Source organism: Rhinolophus sinicus, linkage group LG13, assembly GCF_036562045.2.
Source record: "Rhinolophus sinicus isolate RSC01 linkage group LG13, ASM3656204v1, whole genome shotgun sequence".
Classification (NCBI taxonomy): Eukaryota; Metazoa; Chordata; class Mammalia; order Chiroptera; family Rhinolophidae; genus Rhinolophus; species Rhinolophus sinicus.
This window is the reverse complement of record NC_133762.1, coordinates 17,418,130-17,435,580: the sequence shown is the minus strand read 5'-3', so window position 1 is coordinate 17,435,580 and position 17,451 is coordinate 17,418,130. Positions and strand designations below refer to the sequence as shown.

Sequence of the window (17,451 nt, the reverse complement as noted above, 5' to 3'; positions counted from 1 at the left end):
GGAGGGGCTAGAAGGAGTCTGGGTGGGGCTAAGAGTCTGGGTAGAGGTAGGGAGGGACAGGGAGGAGGCTGGGAGGGGGCAGGGGGAGGTTGGGAGGGGGCAGGGGGAGGCTGGGAGGGGCAGAGAGGAAGGTGGCCTGCTGCTTGGCCTCCATCCCACCTCCCCACTACCTGGGAGCTGGAATGGGGGTCAGTTGGAGGCCTGCACTGGGGCATCTGAGGCCTAGGACCTGGCACCTACACCCTAGAGGCCCCATTTTTTTCCGCTCCTCCTCCTTCACCCCTCCCCTGCCTTACCCTCCCCTCCATCCCCATCCCTCTCTATCCCTCCCTTCTCTCCTCTTTGAAAGTCAGAGAAGAGTACTCTTCTCCCAGACCCAAAAAGGGCCTTTAATGAGGAGCAGTTAGTGTTGTGTGAAAGGCAGCCTGGTTCCTAGACTAATGGATGTCCAGAGAGAGGAGAAATGAAAGGTTCGGGTCGGAGCTGGGCCCTCGGGAGGAGACTCCAGGATGGGCGCTGGGAGGACCCAGGCTGGAGGACACCAAGCAAAGGAGAAGACCCGTGTCGCTGCTGCCTCTGGCCCAGCTCAGGAGCGAGGCCCCCATGTGCATCAGGCACCGGGAGCCCGCCTCTCTGAGGGTTAGTCCTGCGAAGCTTGGACGAGCTCTAAGGACAATGATGGTCAGCCTGGTATCCCGGGACCGAGCCCCCCAGCCAAGACAGCCGGGCTCTGCAGGGACACTGAGGGCTCAGCCTCCAGTCCTGCATTGTGGCCTCTCCGGCTGCATCCACAGGGCCTGGCCTCCCCACGCCCAAGTGGCCCAGGCTGACATCGGGCCGTGCTCTCACTCCTGCTGTGCAGGTGAGCTCCCAGTCTCGGGACTCAGTCGGCCACAGGTGAGGAGGAGCAGCTGTGGGCCCAGGCCGCCCGCTGGCCGGCAGCCAGGCTGACTCCCAGACTAGTTTGTCACCAGCTGTCAGACAGCGGCCCCAGCCCCAGGCTCCAGGCTCTCAGAAAGGCAGGCGCCTCCTTGGTCTGTAGGAGCCAGTTTCCAAACAGGACAGGACAGCCTGGCCCCGAGAAGGTCCCCAGAGCCAGGGGGAGGTGGGTCCCGAGGGAGCTACCCTGGACCAGCTGAGGCCTCAAGGGGCAGAAAGGGCCCAGAAAGCAAGATGCAGGCCTGTGCAGTAGGTTCACCTGGGGCATGGGGTTCCCGTGCACAGAAGGGAGAGCCTGATGGGCAGCCAGGACTCAGTGCTCAGGCCCTCGTCGTAGCCTGGGGCCCAGACTCAGTCTCCCCTCCATAAACACAGTGAGTCGGATGCTACAGAGTCCTGTGTCACTTCGGATCTTGTCACTCTGCTGGCATTGTGTGTCACCTGAACCCCACCATGTCCTTCTCTGAGCCACAGCACCATTCTGTCCACCGAGAACGGGGCCTGTGGAGTCAGGTCCACGAGCTGGTCCTCGGCCAGAGCTGGATGTGACTGTCCTGGAGGATCCAGACAGACAGTTTCCGAGGTGGGGCAGAGTGGATGCAGGATGAGACGCCCCACCGCCCCAAACCCTGCTGGACGCAGCCGGGGTGCGTCGACAGCTGCAACCCCAAGTCCACGTCACTGCTGTCATTGCATGTAGGGACGCATGTCCGTGTGCCGTGTCCACCCCTCCTTGTGCCACCTCAGCACAATATCGTCAGCTCCTGGCCTCGTCACTGTGTTGCTCCAGAAGCCAGCTCTGCATGCTGTGTGCACGGGTCCGGTCTTGGAGTCCAGTGTCCTGTGTGACTGGTCACTAGGATGGCAAAACCCCATCATGCTATTTCCCACGTTGCTTCCCCCCCCCACGATGTACGGCTAAGGACGAGGACGAACCCCCTGAATCTCTCCATAAAGGAGACTCTGGACCCCCATGGCTGGACTCTTGTGTTGAGGGGCCAACAGGCCTGTGTGTACCCACTCTTCACTCCCCCAGCCATTCGCACACCCTGCCATTCACTCGCCTCCCATTCAACACAATTTACCGGCACTGTAGACAGCCCTCCACTGGGGCTCTGGAACCAAAAGCACATGGGCTTAGGTTACGTCCCCCAGAGCTGGGGGCCATGACGCCCCTGCTCAGGTCCTGTCCACCCCTCCAGAGCTTCAAGCAGCAGCAGAGGAGGGAGCAGCTTTTGCAGGACCCTGTGAACCAGGGGTTCCCTTCAAGGCCTGGAGCTGGGGAGCTCTGGGCTCACACTGGGCCTTCCTGAGACTCAGTTTCCTCATCTGTGGTCTGGGCACAGAGGAAAGCTGATGAACCGGGGATCCCATGACCATTGACTCTGGTCTCCACCAACCCAGGGAGCTGAGGGAACAAAGCTGGCTTTCCCTGCGGGTCAGCAGGTGGGGGGCCTGGGGACGGACGGAGCGCTAACCCTGTCCCCTCACATAGCTGCCAGCCAGCACACCCTCACAGGAAGTGCCTTCTGAATAGGGGTGTCCCCACCTCCTCTCCTTTCCCACTCCCCCTGCTCCGAGGCCCTGACCTGGGGGGCCCTGACCTGGGGGGACCTGACCTGGGGGGTCCTGACCTGGGGGGTCCTGACCTGGGGGGACCTGACCTGGGAGGACCTGACCTGGGGGGCCCTGACCTGGGGGGACAAAAAGGAAAGCATCTTTCCAGACTACAGGGCCCCAGGAGAGCCCTCTGACTTCCCCCTCAAGACTCCTGGCAGCCTGGGCTCTGCTGGGGGCTGGCTGGAACCAGAACCACCAGCAGAGCTGGTACAGACGGGCTTTCCACGCCTCCGCCTGCTCTGCGTGAGCAGAAGCTTCGGTGGCCCTGGAACCTGCACCCTTGACAATGTGTGCAGCAAGTCGCAGGCCCAGTGAAGTGCAGGACCCCCCACCCCATACCCTCTCACCTTCCCATCCACCCAGCTGTTCATCTGCCAGGAGCTCCTCAGGGCCTGGCTTCCTCAAAGCTGACACGGGCCCCACTCTGATTGGCACAGGGAGGAGGCGCAAGGGTCCAAATGCTCCCAGCCTCTGTGCTTTTGAGTCACCACCCCCACCTCCACCCCATCAGCAGGGAAATCTCAGGACTCGCATTCACTCCAAAGTGTAAGGGACGCACTGCAAGCTCCAATAGGTGCACTGACATTTTACAAAAATATCCAAAGGAATGAAGCTCGAATGGTGGAATTTTAAGCCAGTCGTGGAGAAAGACGTTTGGGGACAGTGATGAGGCAGTTCTGAACACTAGCCACAGCTCAATGCCACTGTGCCATGAGGCCAGAAACCCTTCACACCTCCTGCAGGTTTTCTGAGGTCAGGAGAGGAATCGCCACTCAAAAGGGAGGGCACCTCTGATTCCATTGCCGTCGCTAGGCAACAGGAGGAGGGCTTGGAGGACAATTCTATACATTTGACAATACATTTGAAGGCATAAAAGGAAAAACAGCTTTTGGCTGGCTTCAGGATCCCGAGTACAGGAAACACTCCCTCCCTCCCCACCGCCTCCCTTCGCCCACTCCCTTCTCCCACTCCCCCTCCTCCTACCTCCTACCTGCTCCCACTGCCCCATTCTACTCCCTACAATTATGATTTGAATTCCAATTTTTATCAAAATACCATGGAAGCCATGTCCAGGCTGAATTTATGAAAGAAATGGAGTCTGCATGGAGAGAATGGAGCCGCAAGCCTGGGCAGCTCTGGCACGCACGCGTGCGCACACACACCCAAGCCTGCTCTGGCCTCCCACCCCAGTGGGCCTCATGGCTGGGCTCTGAGAGGTTGCTGGTTCTCAGCCTGTGGTTCAGCTCAGGAGGTGGTCAGCAGACCACTGGTGCCTGGATACCGCCCTCCTGACTGCCCGGGGCTCTCCAGTCCCACCTCCCTGGTCCTTTTGGGATGAAGGGAGATGTGGGGGGCTGGGGAACCCCCAGCCGGACCCAGAACCAAAGCCAGTCCCCAGGGCCTGGAGCATGCTCCCCAGCTCAGTCTCTGCTCCCCTCTGGGGGCCAGACCTCACTCAGCACGCACAAGGCCCCTGGGGGTCAGTGGCTGGCTCTAGAACCTGCTGGATGGAGGTCCCCAGTGCCAGCCACAAGGCGTCCCATCCAGTTCCCCAGACAGGGCTCTCGCTCCCATGGCTCAGGCGGGTGTTGAACAGGAAACATTGGGGACATCTTCATGGGGCCATTGTGTCAGGGGACATGAGAAAATGCAAGCCCCCCATCTGAGCAGAGGGAGAGCAGATGGCAGAGCCAGAGTCCCCTGGAGGCAGGTGACCATGCATGGAACCTTTTGGTGAGCGTTCCTGTAAGGAGCCATGGCTGTCACAGGAACGTGTTGCTGCCCGGCCCCCGCACTGGGCTTTCCAGCAGGGCAGTGACTATGTAGTCTCAGCGCTGCGCTGGACAACGAGCTTCTCGCCAGGTGCAACCCCTACTGCACGCCCACTGGTCCACACACCTCCCTGCCTGCTCTTTATTCTTCCAGGAATGTGCGCTCAGGCTCTGGGTCGCGGAGCAGAATGTGAGAGGGTGTGACTGTGGCCGGGCAGCAGGGGCCCTGGATCTGGCCCCCACCCGCTGCCCCGGCCTGTCCAACGCACTGTGTGCACGTCACCTTTCAAGACGCAACTCCCTTTTCTTTTATTATAAAAGCGATTCATTCTCCAGTGAAGTTTTAAATACCGTGAAAGAGCGTAGGTACAGAGTGAAGTCTCCACGTAGCCCCGCCGGAGACGATCATGCCGGCCTGGCGCTGTGGGCTCCTCCAGCTGCTGCTGTACAGAGACACCCATCCCGCACGCACACACACAGACACATGCACAGAGACACACACACACGCACGCACATGGTGCTCCTCCATCCTTCGTGTGCGCACTCCCAAAGCCATTTTTTTAGACAAAAAATTAAAATAAATTCCTGACATTCAGATGTTTCCTAAAGCAAAATGGCCTGTCCTGTGCAGTCTCAAGGCCTCCGTCCCTGGAGTGTCCACACAGAAGACATGCCATGTCTGCACAGGCCTCAGCTGACCCCATGGGAGACCAGGGATGGGGACGGACCTTCAGGGGGGTCTTGGGGGCTCGGATGGGGGGCCAGGCATTTATGTCCTTCCCCCCTTTATCTATCAAGGCATCACTAGAGGCTGCCCAGGTGAGCCTGACAGGCCCAGCAGGGAGGGGACAGGAACAGAGCCGGGGTACAGTGACGTGGGAACAGCTAGAAAACGGTGAGGACATCAGGGAAGGCACATGAAAACCTCTACTGTCCTCTTGTGAGTTTTGTGACCTCCAATAGTCACTGGGCCCTCCGTGCCTCAGTTTCCTTGTCTGTCAGAGAGGGAAGGGGATGGTTTCTTTTACGGATGATGAAACTGCGACAGGGAGGGGAGGCCCTGCCTGTGTCCTCGAGGTCAGTGGCAGAGCAGAAGGCACTCTGGGTCTCCCAACTCCTGCGCAGGCGCTCTAGCAGGGCCCCCATGCAGGGGTCACCTTACTGTCCCTTATTCCTCTAGCTAAGCTTTTCCCTGGACTACTAACGAGCACATGCATTTCCACCTCTCATGCCCGAAGTCATGGAGGAGCCTGGTGGAGACATGGAAACCCCATTTCAAAATCGGCTGCATCACACTTGGTGCCTCATAGGGAGCAGAGAAGGGGCGGGAAGCCCGAGAAAGCATCAAACTCCCACCCCACTGCCCCGTCATGGCCTTCTGCTCATGCACACCCCGAAGGTGGGCCCCCTACAGGGGATGGAGCCTCCAGCTCTGTTAGGAAGCAGACCCTCCACTCACCCCCAGGGCAGCGGTGCCTCTAACCCGGGGAGGCTGCTTGGAGGAGGCAAGGAGGGGTGGGCTCAGCCTCCTTCCCCCAGAGCCTGCAGAGCGGGTGGATTCCAATGGTCAGATTTCCCTGAGTCCCTGTGAGTGCCAGACCCTGTTGTGTGGGGACCATGGGGAGCAGGGCAGGGCCCTGGGGCTCCCATGGCTGCGGGAAGGGGGTGGGGGGAGGAACGGGAATCAGGAGAAAAGACAAGGAGATGAGGCAGTCATGGGTGAGAGATCAGGACAGAGAGAGCGGCTGGGAGGGGCATGGTTCCGTCCGCAGTGGCCGCAGTGGGATAGCGAGGGCAGTGGGAGGACAGGTGGACCAGGGCCCTGGCAGGATGACGCGGGTGTGGTCTCACTCCGAGCTCCTTGGGGATACGGTGTTGACTTTGCAGGCCCCTGAGAGCCACTGCACCCCAGGGTCGGCCCAGCCCTGGGGACGGGACGCTGGCACCCGACAGCTGGGTCAGCACGGCGGCCAGAGCTGGTGACTCTGTTTGTCCACATCAATCACCTCTCTTGGGCCCAAATTACCCATAATCACTCAGTTCCTTCTAGTTCCTGCCCCCGGCAGCAGGCAGGCTCTTCTGAGCAGCCCAATCATTTGTCTACATTAGTGAGTGACGCTTACAATGGGCCTCAGAGAGGACACTGACCAGTAATGCCGCCACAGCACGAGCTCCCTGACAGCAGGGCAGAGTCCCCGTCCTGTCCCACAGGCTGGAACCCAGAGCTGAAGCAGGCCAGGCGCCACCCTCCAGGTCCCCTGCACCCACAAAGTGCCCCCATATCTGACTGCAGTCCCCTGGGGTCTCCACAACTGTCCCCACTACTCATCTAGTGTGTGTGCCAAGCCAGGGAGGGAGCAGCACGGGGTCAGGGTGTGGGGCCTTGGCGGCCTCAGTTCAGCGCCCCCCCCCCCATCCGCCCAGAAAGCCAGCCCCACACGCCTCAGGGAACAGCTCCGACAGCCTCAGTGCTGGCTTCCTGCAAACACCAGGCTGAGCTCGAGGTTTTTCAAAGTCAAGTGCCCGTGAGTGACTGTAAACAACTTTCTGTTAATTACTTGCCAAGGAGCCCCAAACAGCTGCCCAGTCCAAGGCTGTGTGTGAGCCCAGACTTGATTCTAAATCTTGTCTTTTCATTCTTTGTGCTTTGAAAACATCATTTTCAAATATATATGCTCATAATTTCCAAATGGGTAATGTGTGCACAAGGCACAACACAAAAGAGGTACAAAGCTGCTGCGAGAAATGTCACCGTCCCTGCTCTGCCCCTCAGGTCCTCCCACAGGCAGCCCCAGGAGGGCATCTCTGTCCTGGGCAGGGACATGGGTGAGTAGCACTGAGCCCCCCGCCTCCAAGGGCAGCTCTGGGTCCTTCCATGGCAGGTTCACAGGGCCGCCGCCCGTTCTCAGGAAGGTGGCAGACGTCCACGCCCCAACTCCCAGGGCCTGGAGTATGTGTCGTGTTATGTGACAGGGCAAAGGGACTTTGCAGATGTGATTAAGGCCACAAACACTGTGGGGCAGAGTGTCCTCAGTTACCAGGTGGCCCCACGGAGTCACATGAACCGTTAAAAGCAGAGGAATTTCTCGGGCATCTCCGGAGCAGGAGGGAAAGTCAGGGAGACTCAGAGTGTAAGAAGGACCCCACCTGCCTTCACTGGCTTCCCTGAGGCGGAGAAGAAGGGGACAGCTGCGGGCCACAGCCAGCAAGGACGGACCCTCAGTCCTGTAGCTGCGAGGAACTGGATCCTGCGCACAGCTGGGGTGAGCGGGCAGCGGCTTCCCCCAGAGATGCCCAGTAGGCACTCACCTGTGACACCTCGATTTCAGCGTGTGAGACTCTGAGCGGAGACCCAACCACACCAGCGTGAGACAGTGAGACGGCGCTTCGGCACTGCTACATTTGTGGTCATTTGTGGCAGCGGCTATAGGAAATCGATACAGTGTCTGCTGGACTGACGACCTTGCTACGGCTTGGTACCCGTGGGCTTTTCAGTCTTTTGATAGCTCTGTGCTACTATCCCTGCACATTTTTCTGTGTGCACGTGTAGAGGACAAACCACACGTGAGCCCTGAGCTCGGCCTCTCCCGTGGCCCAGTGAGTGACACACAGTCACCACCCACAGGACGGGGGAGCTGGCTCAGCCAGCGCTAGGAACACACAGGGCCCACTCTTGCAGATGCCATCAGATGCCAGGAGTTCTGTGGCTGTCCCCTGCCTCATCCTGAGCAGTCTGCGTGCTGGATCTGAGTTGGGGGCCACGGGTGAGGCAGGGTGGGCCCCTGGTCACCTCTCTGCAAGGAATGACAGCTCCAAGCTCCTGAATCAGCATGTCCCCACTCCTCACGGTGTTCCAAGTGCTGCTCATGAGGAAAAAGATGCAGGGGGCAGGACTGGCCTGGGCCAGCGTGGCCAGCAGTGAAGGGACACAAGAGGCAGGACACAGGGACACGCACTCCTGTGCAGTGGGGCCCCTGGCCGGGACCCGCGCCTTGCCAGCCCCTTCCTTCCGCTGCTGTGAGCTGTGGTTGCTACCCACTAGTGCTCACCTCCTCTGGTGACCAGCCCTGCCGAGCATTTGGCTTTCCCAGGAAGGACCTTCATAAGCCCCAGGGCCCGGCTGGGACACAGGCCCAAGTTTGTGCTCAGATGGGCTGAATGTTCTGGGTCCATGTCTTACTCAAGCCCGAGAGAAAGCGTTTGCTTTTCAGGAAGACGTTCCAGGCACTTTCTCAATACACAGGGCCTCCTCTGGCGGGTACACGGGGACCCCAAGTTCTGAAATGGAGCAGCTGGTGTCAAAGGGCAAACAAAGTATCCTGGGGGTCCACCACGACATGAGGTCAGAGTTCTCTCTCCTCAGTCAAGGTTTCCTGGGCTTGCTGCACAGAGACCTGCCCAATTTGGCTGTCGGTGGAGCCCCAGACCCCACAGAGGGGCACGGGCCCAACTCCACAAGCCAGCGGCGGTAGGAAAGAAAGGACTGTGGGAAACTCAAGCGTCGGTTCTTACAGGAAACAGAGTTCTCAATGGCCAAGAGTCGGGTGGTTGAGGAAACCACGGCACACAGATGGGGGAACCTTAGCACCATTTGTGTGACTGCGGTGAGGTGAGCAGACCGGGTCGACCTGGACGGTACAGTTCTAAGGGAGAGAAGCAGCCCTCTCCCTCACACAGAAAGATGAGTGTGGCAACAGACTAAAGACAACGGCAGGTGAGCATCTGTGGCCTCTAGGCAACCGACCCCACCCCCCTTGGCCCTGTCTGCTTTTCTCCACTGTCTCTGCAGTGGCTTGTGCGCTTCTCATCTGTCTCCCTTCTCTCCAACACAGCAGCCGGGCTGTGTTCACACTTCGGTGCCTGGCACGTAGCTAGTGGGTGCCCAGCAAATGTCTGTAGGATGCATGGAGAGATGGATGGATGATGGGTGGAGAAGGCGACGTTCAGTACACTACACAGGCTACAGAGCCTGGCTCAGGAGAAGTGCAGGGCAAAAGGAATTTTATTTCAGAATGACTTTTCCTGCCTATAAGAAAAATACTCCCTTTCACAAAGGGAGCATTAGCCATTCTCCACACTGACCCAAAGAACCATTTCCTTTTGTTGCATGTGCACAAGAAAGCAGAACTGGCCTTTGGAAGCTGAATTAATGGGGAAAGATTCCATCTTTTTAAAATAAATTCAGCCCCTTGTTAGTGCCCTTGAAACTGACTTGAGAGCTGAAATGGATGAATAACCCAGGCACAACCTCTGTGGCATTTTGTAACTGTCACATCACCGTCCTGCAGCATTTTGAAGTCATAATTGTCCCAGGTTTCTAAGAGATCCAAGGAGATGAGACTAACAGTGGGAAATGATGCATGGCACCCGCCATCACATGACCGTGTAAAAGGCTTCATCTTAAAATAAATAGAATGGGGCAGGGGACGGGGTGAGGGGAGCGCATCTGTGGGGCAGGGGCATTGCTGGAGTTGGCTTTGAGTCATCTTGGGGACAGGAGTCTTCAAAGCCAAGTTCAATAAAACACCAGCCTCTGGAGATCAAGGGTCCCCTCCTTGCCCTGTGGGACGGGGCTGCATTGAGCCAAGAAGCTGAGACTGTCCCGATCATCCCCATCGACCCCATCGTCCCCATGGCCCACGTGCTCTCTCTTGCTTAGAGCACCTGCTGCAGCAGGGCCCCTCATTGGGTGGGTTCCCGCACCTCACCAGCTCTCTACCACCCTCAGCATTGACACCCCTCCTGGAGAAGGGGCTTCCTGCAAACTGGGGGCCACAGGAGGGAGGGAAGAAGGGCTGGATCAGTCAGTCCCAGCAGGGAAAAACGAGTGGTGACCCACGGGACCCCATTCTCAGAAAAGGCGAAAGAGTGGGGGTTGGCGCTCTGGGGTCACATGGGCAGAGTGCAAAGCTTGGCCCCTATCTGGCATAGTGGACCTGTTACCCAGCATAATTCAGTTTCCTCAGTTTCCCCAACACAAAGAAGATAATAACAGCCAGTGACACAGAATAACCAGGAGACCCTCTTATTTCCTGATAGCTTGGTCCCTGAAGGTGAAGATGAGGCCATCAGCTTTCACAGCCACCATTTGCCAGCTGGACAAAGGTCCTTCCTGCAGAGCCTGGCTCTAATGACAAAAGGCTGTGATCAAGGATTTGGAGGACCACACGTCCCACAGCAGGCTGGGATTCCCAAGAAACTGGAAAATGTAAAAATGATAAAAAGCAGCTCAGCCTGGCCTCCCTGCCCGTTGCAAGGCAACGTGGGAAAGCGTTGGAGGTAGTTGGGTGGCCCCTCCCCCCGTGGGCTTTACCTCCAGACCCCTGGAGGACTGCTGCCCACCCCCAAACTGACTCAGCAGAGCGGTGCTGTGTGTGCGTGCTGACATGTGCATGTACACACGTGCAGATGTGTGCCTGGGAGAACCTGCAGTTCTGACCCACGCCCGACTGGTGTGTGAGAGCCGGCCACACACACATGGAGAAGCCCAGGCCTAGCGGACCTTGCACCCTTCTCCTCCACCTGGCCCATCCCACCCCCCAGGCACAGGAGGCGCATGTGAAGACAGGCTTCCAGCACAAATGCACAAAGACTGTCCATCAAGGCAGGAGGTGGTGAAGTCAAGGCACCCTGACCTGGGGTCCTCGACACCCACAAAACCAGCCCTGGGGAGCCAGGGCCTGGGGTCTCCCCTCGGCCATCACAGCCGAGCTTCTCACTCCCTCTACAAATCCTGATAGTGCCACGCAGTGACAGGGCCACCCTGTCCCTCACTCACACAGCTCACCCCACTGAGGTAAGTGGGATACTATGGACCTGGCGGCCCCCATGTTTTGGGACAAATCCAGCTGCCGACCAGAAGGCACTTCAGGCGAATTCGGGAGCATGACTATCAGATAAAACACAAGATGCCCAGTTCGATCCTAACTTTAAACAATGAATGCTTTTTTATGTAAGTGTATCGCATGCAATTTGGGGGACATACTTATTGCAAAATTATTCATTGTTTATCTGAAATTCAAATTTAACTGAGCGTCCTCTATTTTTATATGTTAACTCCGGCAACCCCCCAAAATAAGCCACCCCCCCCAAACACACCAGTCAGGAATGGCCAGCAACTGAGCCTGGCAGCCCAGGGCTCCCCACGGCCCCTGGGCCCAGCTTAGCTCTACAGGTGACGTGGTGGGGACAGTCATACCATAGATAGGACCAGGACAGAGTGCTGTGAGCATAAAGGGAGCTGCCCACAGACCTGATCCCCCAGCCCCACCCCCACCCCCACCCCCAGGGCGGGACACACATCCTGGGGGTCCTCACAGGGATTCCTCATATGCCCCTTCGGAAGAATCGGACTTCCTTTTCAAAATGCTGTGACTGGCGACCTCTGGGTGGGCCAGGTGCCAGGAGAACAAGCCTTCGCTTGGTTCCTGTCTGCACATTTTTGAGTCAGAAGCTCTGGTTTGGGTCCCAACAGTGGGTGGGAGGCGCCCCCTAGAGGTGAGCTGTGTGGGCTACAAGCCCTGGCTGGTGCTGGAGCACAAATCTCACCACCCAAGCTGGCAGTGCTTGATGGGTCCCCAGGAAACTGGGGGGAAGAGGCTCTCCACTGGGAGAAGGCAGGGATGGGGTGGGGGAGAGCAGAGAGTGAGCCTGGCAGACGAACCGGGCCCCCGAGGTGTCCAGGGCACAGTAAGGAGATTAATAATGAGGAGGCCCTCCCCTTGAGCTTTTACTGAGGGAGCAGCCTGTGTTAAGTGGCTGTGGGCCGAGCTTCATCCCCGCCACCTCGCGGCTCACATGACGGCTAGTGGCCCTGGGCCACTGCAGAATCCTCTCTGGGCCACCTCTCCCACCTGGCATTGTGGGGACTAGCGTCGCCAGCCGCCTCCTTCACAGATGGAAAGCCGAGATTCAGGCCCCGGCCAGTTGACCCAGCTTTGAGTCCACCAGGCTGTCCCGGGGGATGAGGCTGCACCGCCAAGAGGCAGCCTGCGCTCAGCAGCGAGCCTCCGGCTGTTCACCATGAAGCCTGAGCTGTGTGGGGCCACAGAGCAGACGGCTGGCAGGGTAGCCCACCCTCATCAATAATACACCTGGGAAATGCGCCCTTGTTGGTCCCATCGCACGCAGGAGGAAACTGAGGCCTAAAGAAGCCCAGCGCGTTGCTCGACGCGCAAGCTGGCAGGCCCCAGAGGAAGAGGACCCGGAAGCCCCATCGAGAGTCTACACCACCACTGGCAGGCGAAGAGCTCCCTGCGCAGCGGCGCTCTCCGCCAGGGCACGGGGGGCGTGGCTTTGCGGGCACGGGGCGGGGACAGGAGGGCTGGGGGCGGAGCCGGAGGCCCCGGCGGGCCTTGATTGGGTGCTGCCTTGAATTCGTCACTGGGCTGCCCCAAGTTGGCGGCACGGCCCCGGCCCCGCCCCCGCCCCCGGTGCCGACCAGCCATTAACACGCACTCGGGCCCCACCCTTGCCCCCGCCCGAGCCGATCCGCCGCCCGGGCTAACCCCAGTCATTCACCCCGGAGGCCGGCGGTCACAGCGGCTGGGCCCTTTACGCCCCTGTCCCGGTGCGCAGGAGCCCCCTGTGCAGCGCTCACGCCAGAGGTCAGACACGCAGTCGAAGCCCTTTTAACTCGCAGAATTGACAGTTACCTGTTCTTTTTTTTCTTTACCGCTTTATTGGGGTGTAATTTGCAATTCCGCCATTTACAGTCAGTGGGGTTTACCCAGACTTGTGCAGCCCGAGCGCCACAACCTAATATAGAGCGGTTCCATCCCTCACCTCAAATCCACTCCATTTCCGGAGGTCCGCGGGGTCTGACGGTACTGCGCTTCAGGGTCGGGCCGCCAGGGGGCGCCGCGCCGCAAGGGGACACCGCGGGCGCCCGCCGGGACCGAGCCTCCGCTGCGCCTGCGCCTGCGCCGGCGCCGCGGGCGAGCCCGAGCGCGAGCCCGCCGAGCGCGCTCCCCCCGCGAGTGCGCCTGCGCGGAGCCCGTGGCCGCGCCCGCTCCCACCCGGGGCTCGTCGCTGGGCTGCCGGGCTATGGGGGAGGCTGAGGTGGGCGGCGGCGGCGCGGCGGGCGACAAGGGTCCGGGGGAGGCGGCCACCAGCCCAGCCGAGGAGACGGTGGTGTGGAGCCCCGAGGTGGAGGTGTGCCTCTTCCACGCCATGCTGGGCCACAAGCCCGTCGGTGAGCGGAGCGCCGAGGACCTGCGTGGGGGCGGGGCGGACAGGGCAACGGCCGGGGGGCGCGCGCGCAGGGCGGGGCCCTCCCACCCCCTCGCCCGCTGACCCTGCGCCTTCCTGCACCTCCCGCCGTGCACCCGTGGGCCCAGGCCCCTCCTACACTCCCTGTGACGCTTCTCCCCTTCTGTGCCCACCCACCACCCCCTCCTACAGCCCACCTCACTGCCTGCCCTGCCCCCATCTTTACCCGACCCCGGCCCCCCTTCCTCTCTCCTCACCCCCACCCCGTGGCCTCCCCCAAGCTGACCCCTGACCCCTTCTCCCGCAGGTGTGAACCGCCACTTCCACATGATCTGTATCAGGGACAAGTTCAGCCAGAACATTGGCCGGCAGGTGCCATCCAAGGTCATCTGGGACCACCTGAGCACCATGTATGACATGCAGGCACTGGTGAGCTGGCCCCGCCCCTCCAGTTCCCAGAGGCCAGGGACCCTGCTTCCCTCAGACGCAGCTGGCAGCGGTGTCCCCTCCGGGCTCCTGGGTCTGTGCCAGGCCCTGTCCTCAGAGAGCCTGCCATGCCCGTGGGGACTTGTCATTAAACAAGGGAGTTGCAAGCGGTTCTACAAACAGCACAGACCCTAGTGATGGGAGCGGGTTCCCTGTACGCAGCGCACTTGAGATGGGTGGTCAGTGGAGGTTCTCTCCCGGAAGAGAGCCTGGGAGCCCAGGCCACCGAGGGTCTCATGGGCGGTCCCAGAGTGCTCTAGGCAGGAAGGTGACCGGAATGCAGCCAGGTTCAGATGAGAACCAGGCAGGCAGGGTCCAGGCCTCGTGGAACTCCCAGCTGGCCAGGTTACCTAGTAACCAGGATGGTCAGCAGGGACAGGTGGGTGTTCCCTGGCAGAGGAACAGCAGGTGTCAGGCCGTGCGGCAGCAGTTGGGGGCCGAGGAGCTCAGAGGAGCGTGTGCATCAGGGGGGTGGGGTGGGGGCCTGGGCTGGGGTTAGGGATGGCTCTGCCTCCCTGCTGGACTCTGGGCCACACCAGCTGTCCATCCTAGACCTGGGTGCGCATCAGAGATAGAAAGCGTCCAGATCCCGTGCTGCCCCTCGCTTCCTGTTGGCCTTGGACAAGTCGTTTGAGTCATTTGGGTCTCCTTGTTGTAGGTAGATGGGATAAAGGTGATACTGTGCCCTGGACCCCACCCGCAGGGTGACCAGCAGGCAACCCAGGATCCTGTGGGGTTTTGCAGCTCCCAGAGCTGCTGACAAGCACATTCCCGGCTGGCTGCCTGGTTTAACACGGCTGCTGAGAGTGGCAGGGTGGCATCCCCTCCCACCAGCTCACCTTCCTTCATCGGGCACTCCCCGTGTCCGAGTTGCTCTGCCGTCTGGCATGCATGCCCTGCAGGACAGGTGGAACCTGACAGGCTGTCAGTGGTGCCCGGCGCCCTCTGCTCTCCTTACCTGCTGTCTGCGGGTGGCTTTCCCGGGCGACACCCTCAGTGTCTTCAGACTGCTCCCACATAGACAACCTCAGGGCTGTCCCTGCCTTCTGAAGGCGACAGCTGCTGCCCACGTCTGCCCCTGAGGGCTTGTGTCCCTGAGGGCCTGAGTGTCGTCTCAGGTGACACTAACCCATCTTTCTTCCCCCTCCTGACTCCTGCCAGTGTTGGCACTGTACTTGTGTCTTCTCTGGGCCCATCGACTGCGCCAGCAGAAGAACGAGCAGTCTTCACCCCTTCATGCCCACCTCAGCAGCCCCCCAAGATGGCTCTGTGCGTCCCCGCGGTGCTCCTGAATTGGCTCATACGCAGTTTTACTCACTTGCCAAAATCACCTTTTCTTTTTTGTTTCTTAAAATAAAATGCCTTATTTGCCACCAGCATGAGTCTGAGATTCTTCCATTCCCGAACCCAGAGAGGAACTTCGTCCTCCCAGAAGAAATCATCCAGGAAGTCCGGGAAGGTGAGACTCAGGCGAGGTCAGCTTTGGGAGCTCGAATAGCAGGCTGTGGTGTCAGGGTGAAGGTCCTGAGCCTCGGGGAGGAGTTAGGGCGACTGGCATTGCGGCTCGGCCCCCCGGGGTGGGGGAGGACTTGCTCAAGAGCCGCCGGCTTCTCTCGAAGGGGCCGGGCAGCCTGCGCCCCCACCAGTGTGGGCCTTTGGGAACTGTCAGCCATCTCCCTCACAGGAAAGGTGATCATTGAGGAGGAAATGAAGGAGGAAATGAAGGAAGATGTGGACCCCCACAACGGGGCCGACGACGGTAAGTACGGAACACACCCCGTCCCTCCCCTGGGGTCCCCGGGGGACATGGCACGGCACCCCACCCCTGGCCGGGCCTCCCCACAGGATGCAGCCGCAGATCCCGACCTGGATTTCTGGTCCCTGGTAGCCAGAGCTGCTCTGCCTGGTCCCACAGTTGAGAAGTACCTTCCATGTGCTCGGGCAGGAGCCTGGCCCTGTGGACAGCACATGTGTGGCTGACATGTGGCCGACACCATGAACGCACCACGGTGGCCTCGGGCACTGGGGCCCAGTCAGGCAGACCCAGTATGCAGGGCAGGCGGTCCGGCCGTGTGAAAGTGTGTGGCTCGTCTCAGTACAGGGTAGGCCGAGTGGCAGCCGGTTCCCCCAGGCGGGACAGGGTCCTGCAGCCTGAGCCAGTGCTGCCCAAGGCACGTCCTCAGGAGGACCGGGCCTCGTCAGGACCGCCCCCAGCTCAGGAGAAGCTTGTGGGTTCAGAGCGTTGTGTATGTGGATGCAGAATGTCTTAACTGAACAGGAAGATGAAATAAAATTCTGGATATTCTGTTTTCAGCTAAATGATTTTGTCTCCCAGTTTTCTCATCTTCAGGAAGCTTGGGGAAAGCAACCGAAAGGTCTGGCAAAGACAAAGAGAAGAACGCCTCCGACTTGGGGGCCAAGGAAGGGGCGGACAAGCGCAAGCGCAGCCGCGTCACTGACAAGGTCCTGACCGCCAACAGCAACCCCTCCAGCCCCAGTGCCGCTAAGCGGCGCCGAACGTAGACACTGCATGGGTGCGGGCGGGCGGTCACGGCTGTGGTCACCAGGTTCCTAGGGGCCGGGGGCTCCACTCACCATCTGGGGCTCGGGTAGACCCCAAAGACCAGGACCTCCCCGCCCAGGCCTCAAGAGCTTTGTGACCCAGGCTCATCTGCGTAGCTCGTCTGCACGTCCCAGAGGCCACACCCGTCCTACAGCCCACGCAGGCTGAGGGTCCAGGGCGTGGGCAGCAAAGGAGGCCTAGAACAGCAAGCAATAAAACCCCACCTCCCAGGGCCGCGAGTCTTCCCAGGGTCCGTCTCTCGTCTGTGCGCTGCTCTTGCTCAACTGCCTGCGACCTCAGGAGAAAGTCAGGCCATCGAGCCACACACAGCGGCCTCTCCGTCACCGCCGGAGAAACGGGACTGGATGTGTTGCCTCATTCACTTGTACTGTAATGATGTATATAATTTGGTTGCTATTTCACTATTTAATTTTTAAGAAGCCTATTTTACTAGTGTTTTATATGAAAAACATACTGCAGAAGTGAAAAACCTGTGTTGTATTTTTTCTGAGATGTTTTCTTTTAAGGTAACGACCACTGAGACCCTTTTTGCTCAGTTTTTATATGCCAGATACAGAGAATTTGTAGTGGTTATTTTTGTATCGCCGAGTAACTTGCACACCAAGCAGTGAGTGAGTGGAGGGAGGGGCAGGCACCTGCTGGGCTGACAGGAATACACTCCGTTTTGCCGAACATTAAAGCAACAGAAAGTAACCCGGAGTCGTGTGATTGTGGTGCCAAAATCAGTCACTTTGCCTACAGTAGGGGGATTTTGTTTTCCCGAGATTTATAACTGACGCGTACACTTAGATTAAGTACCTGACTCACTTGATACAATGCAGACACGAGCGAGTAACAGCT

At 59.5% G+C, this 17,451-nt stretch overlaps 1 protein-coding gene across 1 annotated transcript; it reads left to right on the top strand.

The window, feature by feature from the left end:
* Positions 1-12,854: 12,854 nt before the first annotated feature.
* Positions 12,855-17,310, top strand: MRGBP (MRG domain binding protein). The gene is made up of 5 exons (XM_019753497.2): positions 12,855-13,524; positions 13,849-13,970; positions 15,405-15,486; positions 15,712-15,786; positions 16,363-17,310. Exons 1-5 carry the CDS (start codon positions 13,377-13,379, stop codon positions 16,548-16,550), a joined length of 615 nt encoding a protein of 204 aa, XP_019609056.1. The 5' UTR covers positions 12,855-13,376; the 3' UTR covers positions 16,551-17,310.
* The last annotated feature ends 141 nt before the right edge of the window (positions 17,311-17,451 follow it).